This window comes from Bos grunniens, chromosome 16 (assembly GCF_055505025.1).
Source record: "Bos grunniens cultivar Pamir isolate PY7600 chromosome 16, Bosgru_T2T1.0, whole genome shotgun sequence".
In the NCBI taxonomy this organism is placed as follows: Eukaryota; Metazoa; Chordata; class Mammalia; order Artiodactyla; family Bovidae; genus Bos; species Bos grunniens.
In genome coordinates, this window is record NC_141180.1 from 62,021,666 (window position 1) to 62,041,770 (window position 20,105).

The window sequence follows — 20,105 nt, forward strand, 5'->3', positions numbered from 1 at the left end:
ATCTTTATGTCAGAATATTGCAGTGATGGATGCAGTCTTCAGAAAATGCTGCATAAAAATCTGGTGTGCCGTTCTGGCCATTAAGTGAAATTACTATTTAAATTAATGGCACTGTCACAGTTTATCTGTGCAAAGAATGAACGCTGATTAGGGTATTAAGTAATTAGCAATTTATCACACTGGAACAAGGTTGATAATAATTAAAGAAGTAATGGTTTACCAAAGAAACTAGGAAGGGAGTCACTTCTTGTTATGTGAGTGAAATCTTGGCTGAAAATTTTAATTCAGTGAAACAAAGATGAAGCTCTTTGTGAAAGAATGCATCTTTTTTTTTTCTAGTGTAAAAACAGTTCATTATCAAAATTTTAGTTGACCTGTCAAAAGTCCCTCAGAGCGATCAGATGACTGATTAGGAGTTTGGAATTAGGTCAATGTCTGCATTTTGATTTTATACTGAAAGCATGGTGGAACCATAAAGTAATTTGGGAGTGGAGGCGGAGAATGTATTCTGCTCCCTAAAGGGCCAGTTTTCAGATTTTGATTGCTCTTTAAAATAGAAACATGAATTATTTTAAGAAAAATGCTAGAGAAAAAAAATGACAGCAAAGAATCCAAGGTTGTATTTAAATGTCTGATCAGAAGACAGCAGAAAAAAAAACATGCACAAACAATATAAAACTTGAAGCTGTGGATTTTTTTGTGTGTGTATGTGAATTTTACCCATCGTAATCAAGACTCAGACTACAATGATAGCCCTGTAGTGTATATTTTTCTGAAGGGACTTTCCCTGGAAATATTACAAACAACTAAAATTAATACTAAAGTACAAAAAAACCCCACAGTTTACCTTTAAACCAATTACTTTGGACACGCATCACCTTTAAACATGGTGACGAAATGCAGTAATGATCAATGTATATTATTAATCAAAACTTAAAATGTTTTAATATTGAACTTTTTTTCAAAATGGAAAGGTCAGTGAGAGGGTCCTTTGGAGTCATGAGTAGACAAACATCTTTCTTAAGGCTTGTGTCAAATCACTGTCTACTTTCAGTGATTTTTTTTTTAATATAATCTAAAAAGTACTTAAAATTCATTTGTCTGTTCTTAGGGGGCTATTTCATAGTGTAGGTATATGTACAGGACCAGATTAAACAATTTAGGACCCCAGGGCACTTTGAAGTTGAGTCTCTTTATGTTATCAGTCAGGACTAATAATAAATAAAATTATAATTAAAATAAATAATTCATCACATTGCACTGCTGTGTAACTGGATATAAATTCTACTATGATAGCCTGGTGACATGGGGTACAGGTACCTTAAATTCTAGTTTAATCTAACTCTAGAGAATTGTTTGCTTACTCAGCCTTTTATGTCTATATATTTGCTGTGTCTTCTATGGCAAGATCTAAATGATGTGAACTCAGGAAGTTACACTGAATTGGGTGGGAGAAAGGAGGCTCTTTGGTACTTCAGGTACACCTGTCTTTCATTGAGAAGTGGGGGTCAATGACTGTCTCCATAAGGTCTTTCTGCCACTGCCCTGCACCTCAAACCCACATCTAGCAATGGATCTACTTGCAGCTGAAAAAAATGCTGGCCAGCTGGCCAACTGGTTTACCTGATCAGTGAGCATGATCAACTGGTTTTGAATACAAATCTCTCTTATGATCAAGGATGGCTATAGTTGCTGCTGGATTCACAAGGAGCATCTATCTGTATCTTAGACAAAGGCAGGCAGAAACTTACAAGATGCTTAGGCAATGTCTCCAGTTCTAGGCTGGTGCTCCCTCTCCACTGCCTAGCCTCTTATCCCAGAGTGCTTGGGTGACTTCTTCTCCCTTGTGAATTTCTAGAGATTTCTTCTGAATTCCTGTGGTTTAACTACCACTTCTTCCATAACAAGATGTTATCATCACAAAATGGGCAGGTAATTCTCATGACAGAAATCAGATCATTTTTTTTTAATGGAGCTTCAGAGAAGTTTGGCCCCCTGCTGAATGATTTTTAGTACACTTCCTCTTGTGTGTTCTTTACCTAATTAGTGTCTAGTGCAAGAGCCCTAGACAGAAGGACTCCTCGCTGTACATTTAAATCACCGTGCTAGGGAAATGCTACCTGAGCTATTGTACCATTTCAGCCTGAGTCTGACATTTTTATACCAAACTTTATAATAGCCTCAGTTTTCGTCTGTTTTTTAAATTTCATATTCATATATAACATTTTATTGTTGCAGGGATGTTCTGTTGTGGGCTGGATTATGTGAATATGTCAGATACCATATGCTGCTCAGCTTCCAGTGGAGAGTCTAAAGCACATGTTAAAAAGAATGACCCAGTGCCAGTAAAATGCTGTGAGACTGAACTTATTCCAAAGAGCCAGGAATGCTGTAATGGAGTTGGATATAATCCTTTGAAATATGTTTGCTCTGACAAGATTTCAACTGGAATGATGATGAAGGTAATTGATAGAAAACCTCTCAGAGGCACTGATTTGACAATGGAAAGAGAAATACATTGTTCATAACTATTTTTCTAAAATAGGAATATAAAAACTCCTGTGTGCATTATTCATTTTCACATTACATCCATATTAATACCAAATGAGTTCGCTATGATTGATGTTATTGCAATGAATTCTAAAGGAATTAATAATGATTAGCTGTTCTCAGGAAGCTTTACCAGCACTTCAGATTAGTGCAGACACAAAGTCTGAGATGCTGAAAGAGCGGGCATGGTGTTGTGGATGGAGATGAAAAGAAATTTAGCTTCTTCCCTCTAGTCCCCCAACCATAGGACTTTACTTTCTTTTAATAGAGACTTCAGGTCCAGCAGATTCACTTAGTTGTGTACATTTCATACTCCTAGAGACAGTGCAAGTTCAGCAAAAGCTAGCCAACCACAAAAATGAATAAGCCTATGGGCACATCATTTATGTCTGTCCGTTGAGATGCTTCACACGCAGCCATGCCTTACTTGTTAGCATTAAACTTGACCCCAGACTCCAGAAACCCACCATCTTAAGGAAAGGACTAGGAACATTTATTTGTCATTAGGAGATGGCTAAAATGGCTGCTTTCATCAAAGACAGTGGAAGAGATCTTGATGACTGAAGTAATTATACAATCATGGTGTGAACATCATGGACATGGAATGGACCATAAGTCTTGAGAGTTTTAGGGCCCTGGCAAGCACTTTGCAGCAATGAATATTAACACATAATACTGTTGAAGAGAATAGATACTTCATGGAAGTGAATAATCATACAGAATGCTCAATAAAAATAGGTTTTTTGTCTACAAAATTTTTTAAAAGTCAATCTGATTTCATAGCAAATAGACTTCTGGATACAGTTGGGGAAGGAGAGGGTGGAGCAAATTGAATTAAGAGAGTAACGTTGAAACATATGTTATGATTTGTAAAAAAGATAGTGGGAATTTGCTGAATGACTCAGGGAACTCAAATCTGGCATTCTGTGACAACCTAGAGGGGTGGGAGGTGAGAGAGAGGCTCATAAGGGAGGGAACATATGTATACTATGGCTGATCCGTATTGATGTATGGCAGAAACCAACATTGTAAACATCATTGTAAAACAATTATCTTCCAGTTAAAAATAAGTAAATTTTAAGAATTGGTCTGATTTGAACAAAACTTTAATTAGCCAGTTCTATGAAAGAAATATAATCAACACTATGTTTCTAGAGTCTAAGTTTATTCCAGGCCAGTGTTTTCAGAAGTTTGGACTAGGACATTTTTCTTAAGTAATATTTTTATTACTTATAAAAATACTAACTTATTATTACTTTTATTACCAGTCTTAAAGAACTGGTAATGTCGCAAGAATATGCCTTTGAAATAACAAGTTAGGAAGGATCTATGTAGAAAACTCTCCTTAAAAGGGCATTCATGTTTGAAAAATGAAAATAGAAAACCTATTCATTTCAGAAATGACACCATCATTCACAATTCATCTCATGTTAGTAGCTCAGTCATGCCCGACTCTTTGTGACCCCATGGACTGTAGCCCATCAGGCTCCTCTATCCATGGGATTTCCCGGGCAAGAATACTGGCATGGGTTGCCATTTCCTTCTCTAGGGGATCTTCTTGACTCAGGAATCAAACCCAGATCTCCTGCATTGCAGGCAGATTCTTTACTGGCTGAGCCACCAGGGAAGCCTCATTCACATCTACATGTTTCAGTATTGTCCACCTCACATTTGATTCCCAGGCATCTGGTTTTGGTCAGGAAGACACAGCTTCCGTTACAAGGGGACATTCAGGATATACCTGTGATGTTTTAAGGTGGCCTGAATTGGCTCTATGAAGGCCAACTAACACTTGTATTTAAAATTCATATTTAAATGATTGTGATCAGGAGAATTTTTTTTAAATGCTGAATCAAGCAGTATGTCATAGGTAAAACTCAATCTCTAGACTCAATTTTGTTTCCTGAAGACCTTCCTAGAGTCTTCCAACTCCTGCTCCAGTCTGGACTGGATCTCTGTGGGGTTTCTGCATGGTTGTCCCAGCCAGGTTCCCAAAGCTGTCTCTTTGGGAAATCTCTTTCCTCCTTCTCTGTGTTGGTCTCCCTGTATTCCGAGCCCCAAATGTCCCTTCTTCATGAAGAATTGACTCTCTGGGTGTAGGTACATGAAAGGTAAATATTTTGAGAGCTTGATGTTTGAAATTATTGTAATTCTCCTACCCACTGGATTGATAGCTTGTCTAGGTGTACAATTCAAGAGAAAAAAAAATTATTTTTACTCAGGATTTTGAATCCTTTTTAGATTTTTTTAAACTGTCATTGCTATTCCAACTCCTGTTTCTTTGTAGGTAACCATGTTGTTTTTCCTGACAGTTTTTAAGACGTCCTCTTTTTTCTGCTTTTCTAAAATGTCATGACAATGTGCCTCTATGTATATGCTCTTATCACCATTATTAATATTGATAATGATATACTTCTTGTGGACTTTTTCAGGGTGGAGCCTCATGGTCTGCAGTTCTGGGGAACGCTATTTTATTATTTCTTTGATAATTTGCTCCCTCTTTTGTCTCTCTTTTCACTGATAAGTTGGGTGTTGAAGTTCCTTAACTGGTATTTTAATTTTTTTCCTTCTTGTTTCTTGCCCGTTGACTCATCTTTTTCAGTGTTATAAGATATTGTCTTAACTTTATCTTTCCACCATTCTATTGATTTGTTGTGGAGTTTTTTTGGCTGTCTTTTTTTTTTAGTTTTTGATGGCTCTTTCTTTTTTGCCAATTATTACTTATTTATGGCATCCTACTCTTATTTCATCCATGAAATGTCTTTATTTCTCACTCTGAAAATATTCATTCTGTTGTTGCTTTTTAAATTGTTTGTTTGCTTTGTCCTTTGAATTGTCTTGCTTGTTTGTTTGATACTATTTTTTTGCCTATAAAGTTTTGGTTTTCTCATTTATTTTATTGACGTATAGTTGATTTACAGTGTTGTGTTCATTTCTGCTGAACAGCAAAGTGATTCAGTTTTGTGTGTGTGTGTGTGTGTGTGTGTGTGTGTTTGTGTGCTTTTTCATATTCTTCTCCATTATGGTTTAAGCTTGGTATGATTTCATTTTCTTCTTTTCCTTGTTTTGTTTTTGCTTCCTCTGACTTTTTTCCTACATTTTTAAACTTCTTTTTTTCCACTCGAGATTAACTGACATGTTGTTATATGTAGAAATCCATTGGTGGGGAGCACAGTACGGTCCTCATTATGGAAAGATGGTTTTTTGTCAATAAATCACATTACCAAGAATCCTCAATAGGTGTACTTAATGAAGTATCCTTAAGTGCTCCATCCTAGGTCGGGATGGGATACATATCCAGCCACCATATGGGGAAACCAGTAGAAACGAGGGGTTCTCATTGAGCAGTATGCAGACTTTTATTTAGTTTTCCCACTCTGGCTTATATTTTCCAAGGAACCCTCTCTATTTTTTTTTAAAGCTTCACAAATTATTTTCTAAGTTTCTCTCAGTTTTTTAATACTTTGCCAAATACAGGCATAACCACATATGTACACAGGCTCATGTACTAGCCTATGCTGTCTTGCCTAGAACAGTGAATTCAGGGGTACCTGGCTTGCTTTCATAGTCATCCCAGAGCCGAGTATTGCCAAACATTTAGCCACAGCATAACAGAGCTTCTCAGATTCCCAAAACTCACTATGAATTTCTTTGCCGCCACTTGCTTAACCTGAAGACAATGCCACTTTATACTTTAGGATTTTGTTGTTGTTATTAAGGAAACATTCAACTTCAAAGCACTAAATTCTGTTTTTTCTATAACACATCGAACAATACCAAGGTAAAAACAGATGTCCTCATGTATGGAGTGGGTCAACAAAAGGAATTTTTTTAACTTTTCACAGGTTAGTCCAGTGTGATTTCAGAAGCTCTCCTCCATGCAATGTCTCAGGAACCCAAGTCCCTTCCATCTTGTGAGAAAAGGAAAAGAGTGGAGGACTGTACATGTAGAGTCTTCCCTGAATGCAGAAAGTATCTCTTCTGAACACCATCGCACAGACATTTCTGGTCACATGATTCCTCCTCTTGTAGTCAGACTGGAAAATCTAGTTTTCCTAGGGAGAAAAGACAAAAATGGACATTCCTGTGTACATTATCTCTGCCACATACATCCACATCCCAAAAAATAGGTGTTATTTCTCTTCCTTCATATCAGATCAGATCAGTCGCTCAGTCGTGTCTGACTCTTTGCGACCCCATGAATTGCAGCATGCTAGGCCTCCCTGTCCATCACCAACTCCCGGAGTTTCACTGAGACTCATGTCCATCGAGTCAGTGATGCCATCCAGCCATCTCATTCTCTGTCGTCCCCTTCTCCTCCTGCCCCCAATCCCTCCCAGCATCAGAGTCTTTTCCAATGAGTCAACTCTTCGCATGAGGTGGCCAAAGTACTGGAGTTTCAGCTATATTCCTTTATTGTCATTTGGTTGGGCTTTAAGAGGAAGTGAAGATAAATGTATGTGTTCAGTTCACCATATTTAAGTGGAAATCCAACTATATTTTTCTGAGCAGCTTTATTTTCATGATCTTTGGGAAAATTAACTTACTTTAGATAATAGAGAGATTCAATGTAGACCACTTTTAAATAGCAAGAATGATTTTAAATAAGTTATGCTACCTATACAAAAGGAAAATGAAGTAGAACTTTGCCTTGTAGAAATATTGCTTTATTTCTATCTCCTGTAATTTCAGATGATGAAGTATTTCATTTTCTGAGCTTAAAGCCTACTTATACATATCAATAACTACAAAAAGCCCAGAGATTCACCAGATAAAAAGTTTACACGTATAAATAATAATGATTATAATGACAGTTTATGAAATATTTAAATTTTATAGAACTTGGATGTAGAATACTTCTCATTGGTCCAACATTCCCAAGAGTACACGAAGCACAGATTCTCAAATTTCACATTCTTTATTTTATTTTTTCTCTAAAATTCCATCAGGAAAGTGTCAAAGTAACAATAATAAAATAATGACTACTACTATTATTTATAGTGTATCTACTAAGTGTAAGGCATTTACGTTCTGTCATTTGAGTCATGCAACAAATCTGTATAGTAAATTGAACTTCCATTCTTTCACGGAAGAAGCTGAGGCTTTGACAGTATAAGAGACTTGTTCAAGGTCACAGCACTAATAAGTTGCAAAACTGGATTATGAGTCTAAATCTGTGTCATTTCAAAGTAACTTCTCTTTCTAGTAAGGCAGACTGCCTTCATTTCTTTTTTAAGAGTTTTGAGATAGTCACTCATGAACTAAGCAGAAGAAAATTTCATTTGAGAGTTGTAGAAACCTAGCCCACCCATGTCTAAATGAAAGTCTTAAATCTCCTCCCCGCTGCCCACACTCTCCCCACCTCTACCACCTGACTTAGGAAACGAAAGCATGCCGAACCCTCTGCCCGACGTCCATGGAAGCCACAGCACACTGCGGCAGGTGTGACTTCAACTTTACCAGCCACGTTTGTACGGTGATGAGAGGATCTCACAGTTCCGTCAGGAAGGAATCAATGGAAGAAATATGTTCATCTGCTGAAGAGACTGTTCATACGGGAAGTGTAAACACACTCTCTTTCACAGGTAACAGAGAGGGAGCCACCTGCCTATGGCTTAGAAAGGAGAGTGACAGGCTGTTGAAAATGCAGATTTATTTCCCTCTGACCTCATCTCTTTCCTTCACCTCGTATCAACTAATTTCAGCATACTTAGGAGCCAGCTAGTTACCAGGTGATTAAAGGTACAATCTGGAACTGTTCAAAGTTAGCAGTTAAAACAACTTTTAAGTCTAACTTTCAATAGGAATGTATGTTATTTTAAAGTAAGCCCATAGAGAATAAAGAACAGAGGGATAAATTAGTTTTGTGACATTTTATGGTATACACAGTTAATTTTAAATGAGCCTAATTTTCTCAAAAGTTTGAATGCAGGCTTTCAACAAATGCCATGAATGAATGTTGTTAATGTTATTCTTGCAAGCAAAAAAGAGGCAGAAACATGCTTGTTCATTAAGACCTGACAGCATCATTCCAAGGAGGAGACAGACTGCTCAGTGAAATCAGTATTCCCTTTCCTCTTTAGCCTGGGTCCAGAGACTGTGCTCTCCCTTAGTCTTTTTGGGGGTGTTCCCCAAGACGGCCACCATCTTGGGAGTAAGAACCTTCATGGTTATGGAAAAAAGTAATTTCTAAGCCCCATCTTGGCCTTAAAGCAGTAGTCCAAAATAGTGATTCTCAGGCTAAGCTGAGTGTAGAGAAAAATGCTGTGAATTTTAGGATTATCTCCAAAATAGTTCTGCCATCTATTCACTTTTTTTTTATTCAACCATTTACTTAAGGCCCTACTTAAGGTTCTGTTTTTCGAAAATTAAATGTGTGTGTGCAACTGTGTGTGTATATGTGTGTACACACATCTATTTAGAGTGAAATAGAATACATGTAAGTGACATAATTCAAGCAAGCTAAAATCAAATAAACAGATTCCACTCCATTCCATCATGACTCCATTGCCTTACCCAGCCACTGGTAGGTGCTAATGGCAAATCCTGAGAAGGAAAATACTAAGGCAGGATACTGGGAGGAGAGGGAGTAGATTAGGGAGGGAAATAAAGTTTACTGAGTATTATTTAGTCCCGGTGTTGTGCATTTTTTAAGGTATAGGTGATTTACAATGTGTGTTAATTTCTGCTGTACAGCAAAGTGATTTGGTTATGTGTGTGTGTGTACTTTAAAATTCTTTTCCATTATGGTTAATCACAGGATATTGAATATAGCTCCCTGTCCTCTACAGTAGGACTTTGTTGTTTATCTCCTCTATGTATAATAGTTTGCATCTGCCATCCCCAAAATCCCAACCCATTCCTCCCTTCCCCCGCCCCATCACCACCACTTTGTGCTAGGCATTTTTAAACCTTACCTAACTTACCCTCAAAGCAATCAGGTAAGTATGATCATTTAACAGATGAGGAAACCAAAGGTCCGATCTGTAAATAAAAGTAACTTATGGGAAAAGTGAGGTTCATATCATATCATTGTTAGGAGCAGAAGACATCAGAGGACTCCACACAGTGTAGCGCTCCTTTCTGGGTGCTCCCAACCTCCTTCAAGCTGTTCGTTACACCTGTAATGTGTTTCTTAATTGTCACACTCAAGGACAAGGTCAGAATTCACGTCTGCAGTGAAGACTTCCCAAGTCCAGCCCCCTCTCCCTTCTGTGCTCCTGTGACACATGGTCAAGCCATTCACCACCCCTACCATGCCTCATAGGCAGCTGGACACTTGTCTCATCTCTCCCATGAAGAGAACAGACCTGTTTACCTTTTAGATTTATCACACTGTAAGCAAATAAAAAATATTTATTGTAATGCGTTTAATTGGGAAAAGCCTCAGGATAGAAGACAGTTGGACCACTAATCTCCTCCCAGCCCTTGTTATAGATTTAATTTATGAACCCCCATTTAAAACTTACTTTGTTTCCTTCTAAGATGATTCTCTGCTTTTATCTGCCTGTTTTAAGCAGGGTCAAGAGTTTGAAGGATTTTTGTGACGTATTTGCGATAGCCCTCTCCAGAAGAGAATTGTTTCCAACTACTGATATAATACTGTGAGAGCTTTTAATGACCATATTTAAGATCATTTTGCCTACTGGAAAACAGTGTAAATTGAAAATGAAAAATGACAAAATTTTCTTCTTCATGAAAAAATTTCAGCACTCAAATGATGCTCAAATTCCACTGAGACCAATTTAGACTAAAAAAGTCAGTTTTTTTAAGAGATTGACAATTTAAACCTACCACCAGTGCTGACCAAAATTCATTTGTTGATACAATCCTTTATTTATCAAAAAAGTTTATTAAATCCTTACTAATAACCAGTCAGTATACCAGGATAGGCAGATTCTTTACCATCTGAGCTACCAGGGAAGTCCTTCATACCAGGACCTTTAAAACAAATAGGAATTTCCATCAGGGATTTGAAGCTAATAGGAAGAGATGGAGAAACAAATATGTAATTACCTCTAATATGAGAAATGATGTGCAGGTAAGTTCTATGATAGAGGTTAGCATAGGATAATTTTGAAGAGTATGACAAAGACACCTAACATAGATTAGAGAGGCGAGGAAGGAGGAAAGACTTCAAGAAGGATATTATGCCTGAGGAGAAAAGGGGAGGTGAACCAGGCAGAGAGAGAATCACATGCAAAGTACAGGAAGCAAGAGGAAGCTGAGCATGTCTGAAAAACAACAGTATCTCAATATGGATGTAGCATGTATAAGGCAGAGAAAGTCATGGAGAAGAGGCCAGAGAGCGGGGGTCATATAATGAAGTCCTCTGAGGCCACACTAAAGAGTTCACCTTTATGCAACAACGAGTGGATAGTAAAACTTTTTAAGCAATGGAATGACACAGTTATATACACATTTTTGGAAGGATTGTTCTGTCAGCTAAAAAAATAATGAAGACAAATATGTATGGGACATTTCAGCAGTTAACAAGTAAATATTGAACAAACATATACCCCCTAATACCCAACACCCTCAATTATCAGAATATTAGCACCATGTAATGTATAAAATGATTTTGAGTTTGCAAGTTAAAGATGAATGAAGGAGAGTTAAAAATTCTGGCAAAGAACAAAGAGCTCTAAGAAATGAGAGAGATGATTGAGGAAAGGTAAAATTTCAACAAATGATTTCTTATGTGTAAACCAAAAAAAAAAAAAAAATGCTTTTATGGGCTGGGAATGTCTTTGAAAAACCAGCCCTCATGGGAAAATACAGAAACAAGGATAAGACATGAGAGAGTCAAAGGAGAATGAAATACAGTGGAGGAAAGATCGGGAATGAAGTGTGGAGAGCTGCCATAGATAGAAATAGAAACGTGGGCTTGAAATGTACAGAATAACAGGTACTTGTAATGAGTAGTTTAATCTACTATAACAAGATATTCAAAACTCGAGTTACCATCTGTGGGTCAGTGGACATTCTGGGAAGCTCATTCCCACAGGGTCATTCAGGATCTAGATTCCTCATCATGCTTCCAAGTGGTACAGCCTGAGTTACCACAACACCCTAGTTCTAGCCCATCAGAAGGAGATAAGAATGCAAATGATTTCCTCTTTAGAAAGTGATGCACAAATTGCCTATGTCACTTCCCACGCTCCTTCCATTGTTGATAAGTCATGTGACTACACCAAGTTGCAAAGGTAACTGAGAAATGTAGACTCTGGCCAAGAGGTCTCTGGACAGAAGGGAGATCTGGGAACTCAGTGGTGGTCATCACAGGTACAAAGCAGCAGTTACGCTGAGAAAAATGAAGACAGAAATACATTTTTATAGCAATTTATATTTTATGAAGTTCTGCAACATAACTTACTGAATTTTATTTTCATACTAATTCTATAAAAGAGGCAGAGTAGGGTTTATTGTAAGGAGATGCATGTAAAGATAATGTGATAAAATAACCCAAGTGGATGGAGCTGAGAATTAACCTGCATCCAGTGGAGATATGGCAGGTGGCCCGGCAGCCAAGGAGGACCTCTTCTGACCCTCCTGTCTAAGCAAGAGTTATCAGAAACTGCCACACAAAGTACACATGTACATATTCAAAATTCACAGAATGAATTAAGTGGAAAGCAGATTTAAATAATTAAATTTTCAAGGAATGTTTTTGGTAAATTTGTAGCATTTGTCCTTCCAAAGTTATTAAAACTCAAAATTGAACTAAGATGTTTCAGACACCTTTTGAGACACCATTGAATCACATGGATGATTATCTAAAACTTTAGCCAGACCAAAAATCTTAGCAAGTTGGCTTTGTTGTTTTAATTAGATTGGTTGGTTTGATTTTTGTTTTCTGGCTTGGTGGAAGATGGAAGGAAGAATATGTAGTGCAGTATAGATGTGTCTGACTCTGTGCGACCCCATAGATGGCAGCCCACCAGGCTTCCCCATCCCTGGGATTCTCCATGCAAGAATAATGGAGTGGGTTGCCATTTCCTTCTCCAGTGAAGGAAAGTGAAAAGTGAAAGTGAAGTCACTCAGTCATGTCCGACTCTTAGCGACCCCATGGACTGTAGCCTACCAGGCTCCTCCATCCATGAGATTTTCCAGGCAAGAGTACTGGAGTGGGTTGCCATTGCCTTCTCTGATATACAGTATGTATAATGGAGTGTGAATTCATTTTTATTCACTAAAATGGTATCATGATGTGCTAAGTTTCAATCCCTGTATCTCATAACTACATTATAATTCATATAGTAATTTAATAAAGTAATATTGACAATGTAATAATTGGTAAAGCTTATAATAATAAAATTATAAAAGAATGTTGCCAAACCTGCCTCATGCAGAAGAGATCATGAACTTGGGAAGCATTAACATCTAATGTACATTAGTCGAATGCTTTTATTTTTCAATCTGTTTTCTAATGTATCCATAGTTCTCTATTCAGAAAGGTGAATTCCATTCTATGCAATTTCATATCTCTGTGTCTTTCATATTTCTAAATATTGTAATAAACACAATATTTTTTATGATTCAGAAAATAGAGACATTCAAGTTTTTATTTACATACACTGGGATCAGAACATTAGGCATTTATTTTTAACTCTTTAAAGGTTTTGACATTCATGTTCAATAGGATGGTAAAAAAAGTTTTTTAATTTTTTGAAAAAACTTCACTGTCTGATTTTCTGTATTTCCAGATGTGAACCTGGAGCCCTACATGATGTATGAGTATAGGATTTCTGCATGGAATCGCTATGGGCGAGGATTCAGCAAGGCAGTTAGAGCCAGAACAAAAGAAGATGTGCCTGAAGGAGTGAGTCCCCCCAGGTGGACAAAAATGGATCATCTTGATGATGTAATAGTCTTAAGCTGGAAGAAACCTATACAATCAAATGGTATTAAACTATTTTTAAAATTAAAATAACATAATCCCATTAAATCCATAAGGGAACTGAAATTAGTGGGATACATTTAATTGGCACACATCTAACCACTAAAAAGGGAACTTCAGTTTTGTGGGGAAACAGTGGGAACAGTGTCAGACTTTATATTTTTGGGCTCCAAAATCACGGTAGATGGTGATTGCAGCCATGAAATTAAAAGATGCTTACTCCTTGGAAGGAAAGTTATGACCAACCTAGACAGCATATTAAAAAGCAGAGATATTACTTTCCCAACAAAGGTCCATCTAGCCAAGGCTATGGTTTTTCCAGTGGTCATGTATGGATGGGAGAGTTGGACTGTGAAGAAAGCTGAGTGCCGAAGAACTGATGCTTTTGAACTGTGGTTCTGGCAAAGACTCTTGAGAGTCCCTTGGACTGCAAGGAGATCCAACCAGTCCATCCGAAAGGAGACCAGTCCTGGGTGTTCACTGGAAGGACTGATGCTGAGGCTGAAACTCTAATACTTTGGCCACCTCATGCGAAGAGTTGACTCATTGGAAAAGACCCTGATGCTGGGAGAGATTGGGGGCAGGAGGAGAAGGGGATGACAGAGGATGAGATGGCTGGATGGCATCACTGACTCGATGCACGTGAGTTTGGGTGAACTCTGGGAGTTGGTGATGGACAGGGAAGCCTGGAGTGCTCTGATTCATGGGGTTGCAAAGAGTTGGACATGACTGAGCGACTGAACTGAACTGAATCATTCATTTGTGAATTAGCCCTCACAAATTTTTAGCCCAAAATTATTATTTTCTTTGAATCCCAGCATATATCTGCTGCTGCTGTTAAGTTGCTTCAGTCGTGTCCAACTCTGTGTGACCCCAAGCTGCTTTCAAATAAGCAAAGCATGTTATGAGAGGGCAAAATAGTATTGAAAGTAAATGTTTAATAGTTGAGAGGAAATAAACAATTGACTCTGATTATTCATGTCAAGAATCTATCTCCTCCATAAGAGTGAGTGTAATTAAGAACTGCTTCCACATAGCAATGTAATAGCAAATTAATATTAAATAATGCTATATTATCCCATTTCTTCAGAACTTTCAGTTCAGTTCAGTCCCTCAGTCATGTCTGACTCTTTGCGACCCCATGAATTGCAGCACGCCAGGCCTCCCTGTCCATCACCAACTCCCGGAGTTCACCCAAACTCATGTCCATCAAGTCAGTGATGCCATCCAGCCATCTCATCCTCTGTTGTCCCCTTCTCCTCCTGCCTCCAATCCCTCAGTATCAGAGTCTTTTCCAGTGAGTCAACTCTTTGCATGAGGTGGCCAAAATATTGGAGTTTCAGCTTTAGCATCAGTCCTTCCAAAGAACACCCAGGACTGATCTTCTTTAGAATGGACTGGTTGGATCTCCTTGCAGTTCAAGGGACTCTCAAGAGTCTTATCCAACACCACAGTTCAAAAGCATCAATTCTTCAGCACTCAGCTTTCTTCACGGTCCAACTTTCACATCCATACATGACCCCTGGAAAAACCGGTCCGCCTTGACTAGACAGACCTTTGTTGGCAAAGCAATGTCTCTGCTTTTCAATATGCTATCTAGGTTGGTCATAACTTTCCTTCCCAGGGTTAAGCATCTTTTAATTTCATGGCTGCAATCACCATCTGCAGTGATTTTGGAGCCCCCAAAAATAAAGTCTGACACTGTTTCTACTGTTTCCCCATCTATTTCCCATGAAGTGATGGGACCAGATGCCATGATCTTAGTTTTCTGAATGTTGAGCTTTAAGAACTCTAAGCCATCTAATTTGTTTGCAAATAGTTCAAAGAATCCCACACTCAAATTCAGGCATTTGTCTATCTCTTTTAGGTCCTATTATTGCCTACATTCTTCTCCGAAATGGAATTGAATGTTTTCGAGGAACATCACTGAGCTTCTCTGATACGGAAGGAATTCAGCCCTTTATGGAATATTCATACCAGCTGAAAGCTTGCACAGTTGCTGGCTGTGCTACTAGCAGCAAGGTAAGAGGAGTTTGCCTAAACTCTGGACAGAATTGCCCAGTGTCAAGACTGTAGGAAGGTCCAGGTTATGAGTAATGTTTTCAGTGACAGAAAACAGTGTCCACCCCAATAAATTAGGGTGTCCATATGACATCTCAACTGAGTACCAACACTTCCATCTGAAAGGATAGATCACTGAAAAAGAGATTTATTCAAATATCAATGTTTCCTTCACAAAAAGAAAAAAACTTGAACCAATATTATCCTCTTAATCCCCTTCTCCTTCACCAACGACTTTTTAGTTGGTCTTCAATAAATTCATAATAATTCCCAAACCATTTCTCAGTTTAAAAACAGAAATTCTATGTAAATATCATATGAACAATAATTGCCATTTCTTGTAAAACAGACAAAAGGGCAAAGGAATCTGACATAGGGAAATAAAATAGTTCCAAGGCTCCTCCAACAGCCTTGACAAGAATCAGTAGTCAACTGTATGTAGGGGAATTAAACTGAAGTATCATAGGTATTTTCAAAGTATCTGGCTTGACCAATTTGTAGGTCATGGTGCCATATTGCAAGCAAATCAAAAAACAAAAATATATATTCATAGTGTATATATATATATGAATATTACTCAGCCATAAAAGAATTAAATAATGCCATTTGCAGCAACATCAACAGACCAAGAGATTATCATACTAAGTGAATAAGCCAGAGAAAGACAAATAACATATGATACCACTTGTATGTGTAATCTAAAAGAATGGATACAAAGTCTTTTCTTTGTAAGAAAGGACATATTTACAAGATAAAAATAGTTTCACAGACATAGAAAACAAGTTTATGATTACCAAAGGGGAAAGTGGGGAGAAAGGATAAATTAGGAATTTGGGATTAACATACACACACTACTATATAGAAAATAAACAAGGACCTACTGTATAGCATAGGGACCTATGCTCAATATTTCATAATAATCTATAAGGGAAAGAATCTGAATAAGAATACGCACACACATACATATATGTATATAACTGAGTCACTTTGGTGTATGCCTGAAACTAACACAATTCAGTTTTTTTTGAAGAAGAAGAAAAGTTAAAAGTAAAGAATGATTACCATTTTTAAAGCTTTCAAAACTATATTTAAGAGGAGGAGAAGATAGCAGATAGTTGTTGTTCAGTCACTCAGTCATGTCCGACTCTTTGCGACCCAATGGACAGCAGCACACCAGGCTTCCCTGTCCTTCACTATCTCCCAGAGTTTGTTCAACTCATATCCTTTGAGTCGATGATGCCATCCAACTATCTAATCCTCTGTCCCTCACTTCTCCTGCCTTCAGTCCTTCCAAGCACCAGGGTCTTTTGCAGTGAATCAGCTCTTTGCATTAGGTGGCCAAAAATTCGGAGCTTCAGCTTCATCATCAGGTCTTCCAATGAATATTTACAACTGATTTGACTGGTTTGATCACCTTGGAGTCGAAAGGACTCTCAAGAGTCTTTTTCAACACCACAGTTCAAAAGCATCAATTCTTCTCACTCTAATTGTCACATCCATACATGACTACTGGATAAACCATAGCTTTGACTATATGCACCTTTGTCAGCAAAGTGATGTCTCCGCTTTTTAATATGCTGTCTAGGTTGGTCATAGCTTTTCTTCCAAAGAGCAAACATCTTTTAATATCATGACTGCAGTCACCATCTGCAGTGATATTGGAGCCCAAGAAAATAAAGTCTGTAACTGTTTCCATTGTTTCCCCATCTATTTGCCATGAAGTGATGGGACCAGGTGCCATGATCTTCATTTTTTGAATGTTGAGTTTTAAGCCAGCTTTTTCACTCTCCTCTTCACCTTCATTAAGAGGTTCTTTCGTTCCTCTTCACTTTCTACCATTAGGGTGATGTCATCGGCATATCTGAGCTTATTGATATTTCTCCCAGCAATTTTGATCCCAGCTTGTGATTCATCCAGCCCGACATGTCATATGTACTCTGCATAGAAATTAAATAAGTAGGATGACAATACACAGCCTTGATGTACCCCTTTCCCAATTTTGAACCAGTCCGTTGTTCCATGTCTGGTTCTAACTTTTCCTTCTTGACCTGCATACAGGTTTCTCAGGAGGCAAGTAAGGTGGTCTGATATTCCCATCTCTTGAAAATTTTTCCACAGTTTGCTGTGATCCAAACAGTCAAAGGCTTTAGCGTAGTTAATGAAGCGGATGTTTTTCTGGAATTTTCTTGCTTTTTCTATGATCCAACAGATGTTGGCAATTTGATCTCTGGTTCCTGTGCCTTTTCTAAATCCAGGTTGTACATCTGGAAGTTCTTGGTCACATACTGTTGAAGCAATATAATTTGGTACTTTAAGTGAAAGTGTCTATAGTCAGAAGCTGGATTAAGAAGTGACTGAAATTTGTTGGAAAGATCTATGGAGGAAGTTGAAGCAATGAGTTTGAATGTGGTCATTTAAGAATAGACAAAGGGACAAAAACCAAAAACCATAGATGACCAGCCACGTTGAGGGAGCTACTAAGTGAAAAAAGGAAAAAGCAGTCAAACAATTTGGGAGAAAAATAAGGAAAGAGCCATTTCACTGATGCCAAACTAGTCAGAGGAAACGCAGTTTTCATATGGTTTACACTTAAGAAGCTCAGCATCTTTGAACACTGTTGAAGAACCATCCAAATACAACATTCGTTCAGACCCGTCAGTTGCACCCGCCATCTAGACAGATGGCAGCTGATTGGCCCAATCAAAAATTACGGTCCAAAGGGTCCTAGAACCATTCTGAACATCTCCTTCCTACCAGATGCCAAAACAATCCGTGAAAAAGCGAAATCAGACTTAATTCTGTGAAAAAAACAAAGGCAGCCATTTTTTCCACCCAAATATATTTTGATAATGTTGAGCAAATCACTGGTTGATTTATCCTTTTTTTCTTCTCACTTGGTTCTCTTTCAGAACATTGGTGCAGACACTATAAAGTCATCCTGGGTATCATAGAAGGAGTAGCAAAAAGACTGCCCATTTACACTGTTCAAAGTATATTATATGCAAGCAAGTTCAGATGTGGGTTTTGCTCCAAGTTTACTGGTGCTTAAAATGTACAAAATCAGGCTGTTAAAATGCAAAGACACCGATAGGCCATATGGAAGAGAGTTATCAAGAGTTCTCTAGTAAGACAGTCTGCCAGCCAGATTTTACTTGTTTAAACTGAGGACTGCACTCTGCCATCAAAACTGTTGTTGAACCGTTGTGATAAATGGTAGTCGAAGACTTACGGAATACATTCAAGGTCAGATTTCATTGTTTGAATAGGATGGTAGAGAAAGAATTTTAAAAAGAGGGACTGCTTCTCCAAGCCTAGCTAATGATATGCCAAGCTAAGACAACAACATTTTAAAACAAAAGTGACATTCTCATTGATCAGAATACCTAGTGTACTATTCCAAGAAATTGCTGTTTAATTCCTGTGTTTTCAGGTCGTTGCAGCTACCACCCAAGGAATCCCGCAGAATATCCCTCCGCCTAGAGTCACGGCCCCCAGTGCAGAGGCTCTGCATGTGAGTTGGCATGTCCCTCCGAAGCCAAATGGCGTCATTAAAGAGTACCAGCTCAGGCAGGTCGGGAAAGGTCTCATCTACACTGACACCACTGACAGGAGGCAGCATACGGTCACAGGTAAAAAAAAAAGAGGAAAACCTACCGGAAGAGTCTGTCACTGTGGTTAGGGGGGCAAAGCCTCCCAGGGGTGTGTGTTTGATATATGAGGTCACTTCGAGAGGACGTGTTCTCTTGACATATGGTCAGGTCCCACTTATCCATGCTAATAGAAGAGCCCACACTGGCAGCAATAAGCCACAACAGCAGATAACTTCAGAAATAATTTATATTTGGCTTTGATATGCATTATGTGTAGGGTTTTTGCATCAGTATTAAGGTGTTTTTTTTTTCTTTCCCCAGACTAACAGTAAGATGCATTTTCATTCCCCAAGGATATACTGGTAGTTAATGGGACTAGGAGAGCCAGGAATGTACTTGAAGGAAGGAGAAAAATCAACCAGAGGCTAACATTTATCTACTGTGTGGGTAATTAATACACAGAATAGTTAACAGTTGACTGGTTGTGACAATTTGTTGTTATTATTAACATTAATTAATAGTAATTGTATTATTTTGTTGCTTATATAACGTATTATAATTAGCTTTAATAATATAATAATAGTACAGTATTATAGTATAGTGTCAGAAATTACTAGCAGTGATTATAATAATAATTAACATGTTTTAGTCTGAATGTCAGTCCTGAATAAAAGCAATTTCTGATTTACCCAGTCTAGGTCAGCTTTGCTAATACACCATCACATCACCTTGTTTTATTTTCACTACAGACCTTTCATTGCCTGACAGTGTTTGCTTTTTATTTGCCTTTTTTGTCCTGCTCCTTTGGAAGTATTTCTACCTACTTCAATCCCATATCTTGAGCACCCAGAACAGTCCATGACACAGCAGTAGGTGCTAAATAAATGTTTGAGAATAAGTGAATTTAATGTGTTAAATAATGTCCTAAGCCTTGGCATTTACTGCTTAATTTGATCCTCATCACAAACCTATGGGGCAGAGAGAATTATTACCCCCATTGTACA

General features: G+C 38.0%; 1 protein-coding gene across 2 annotated transcripts in view; it reads left to right on the forward strand.

Moving 5' to 3' along the window:
- The window catches only part of LOC147356927 (usherin-like), a 76,241-nt gene extending 56,447 nt beyond the window's left edge, over window positions 1-19,794 (forward strand). For both annotated transcript variants that reach the window (XM_086345329.1, XM_086345327.1), the window contains exons 7-11: window positions 2,239-2,462; window positions 7,931-8,135; window positions 13,257-13,454; window positions 15,318-15,472; window positions 18,942-19,794. In XM_086345329.1, coding sequence (XP_086201455.1) covers window positions 2,239-2,462; window positions 7,931-8,135; window positions 13,257-13,454; window positions 15,318-15,472; window positions 18,942-19,190 — 1,031 coding nt within the window. In that variant the 3' untranslated portion in view covers window positions 19,191-19,794. The remainder of the gene's footprint in view (window positions 1-2,238; window positions 2,463-7,930; window positions 8,136-13,256; window positions 13,455-15,317; window positions 15,473-18,941) is intronic.
- The last annotated feature ends 311 nt before the right edge of the window (window positions 19,795-20,105 follow it).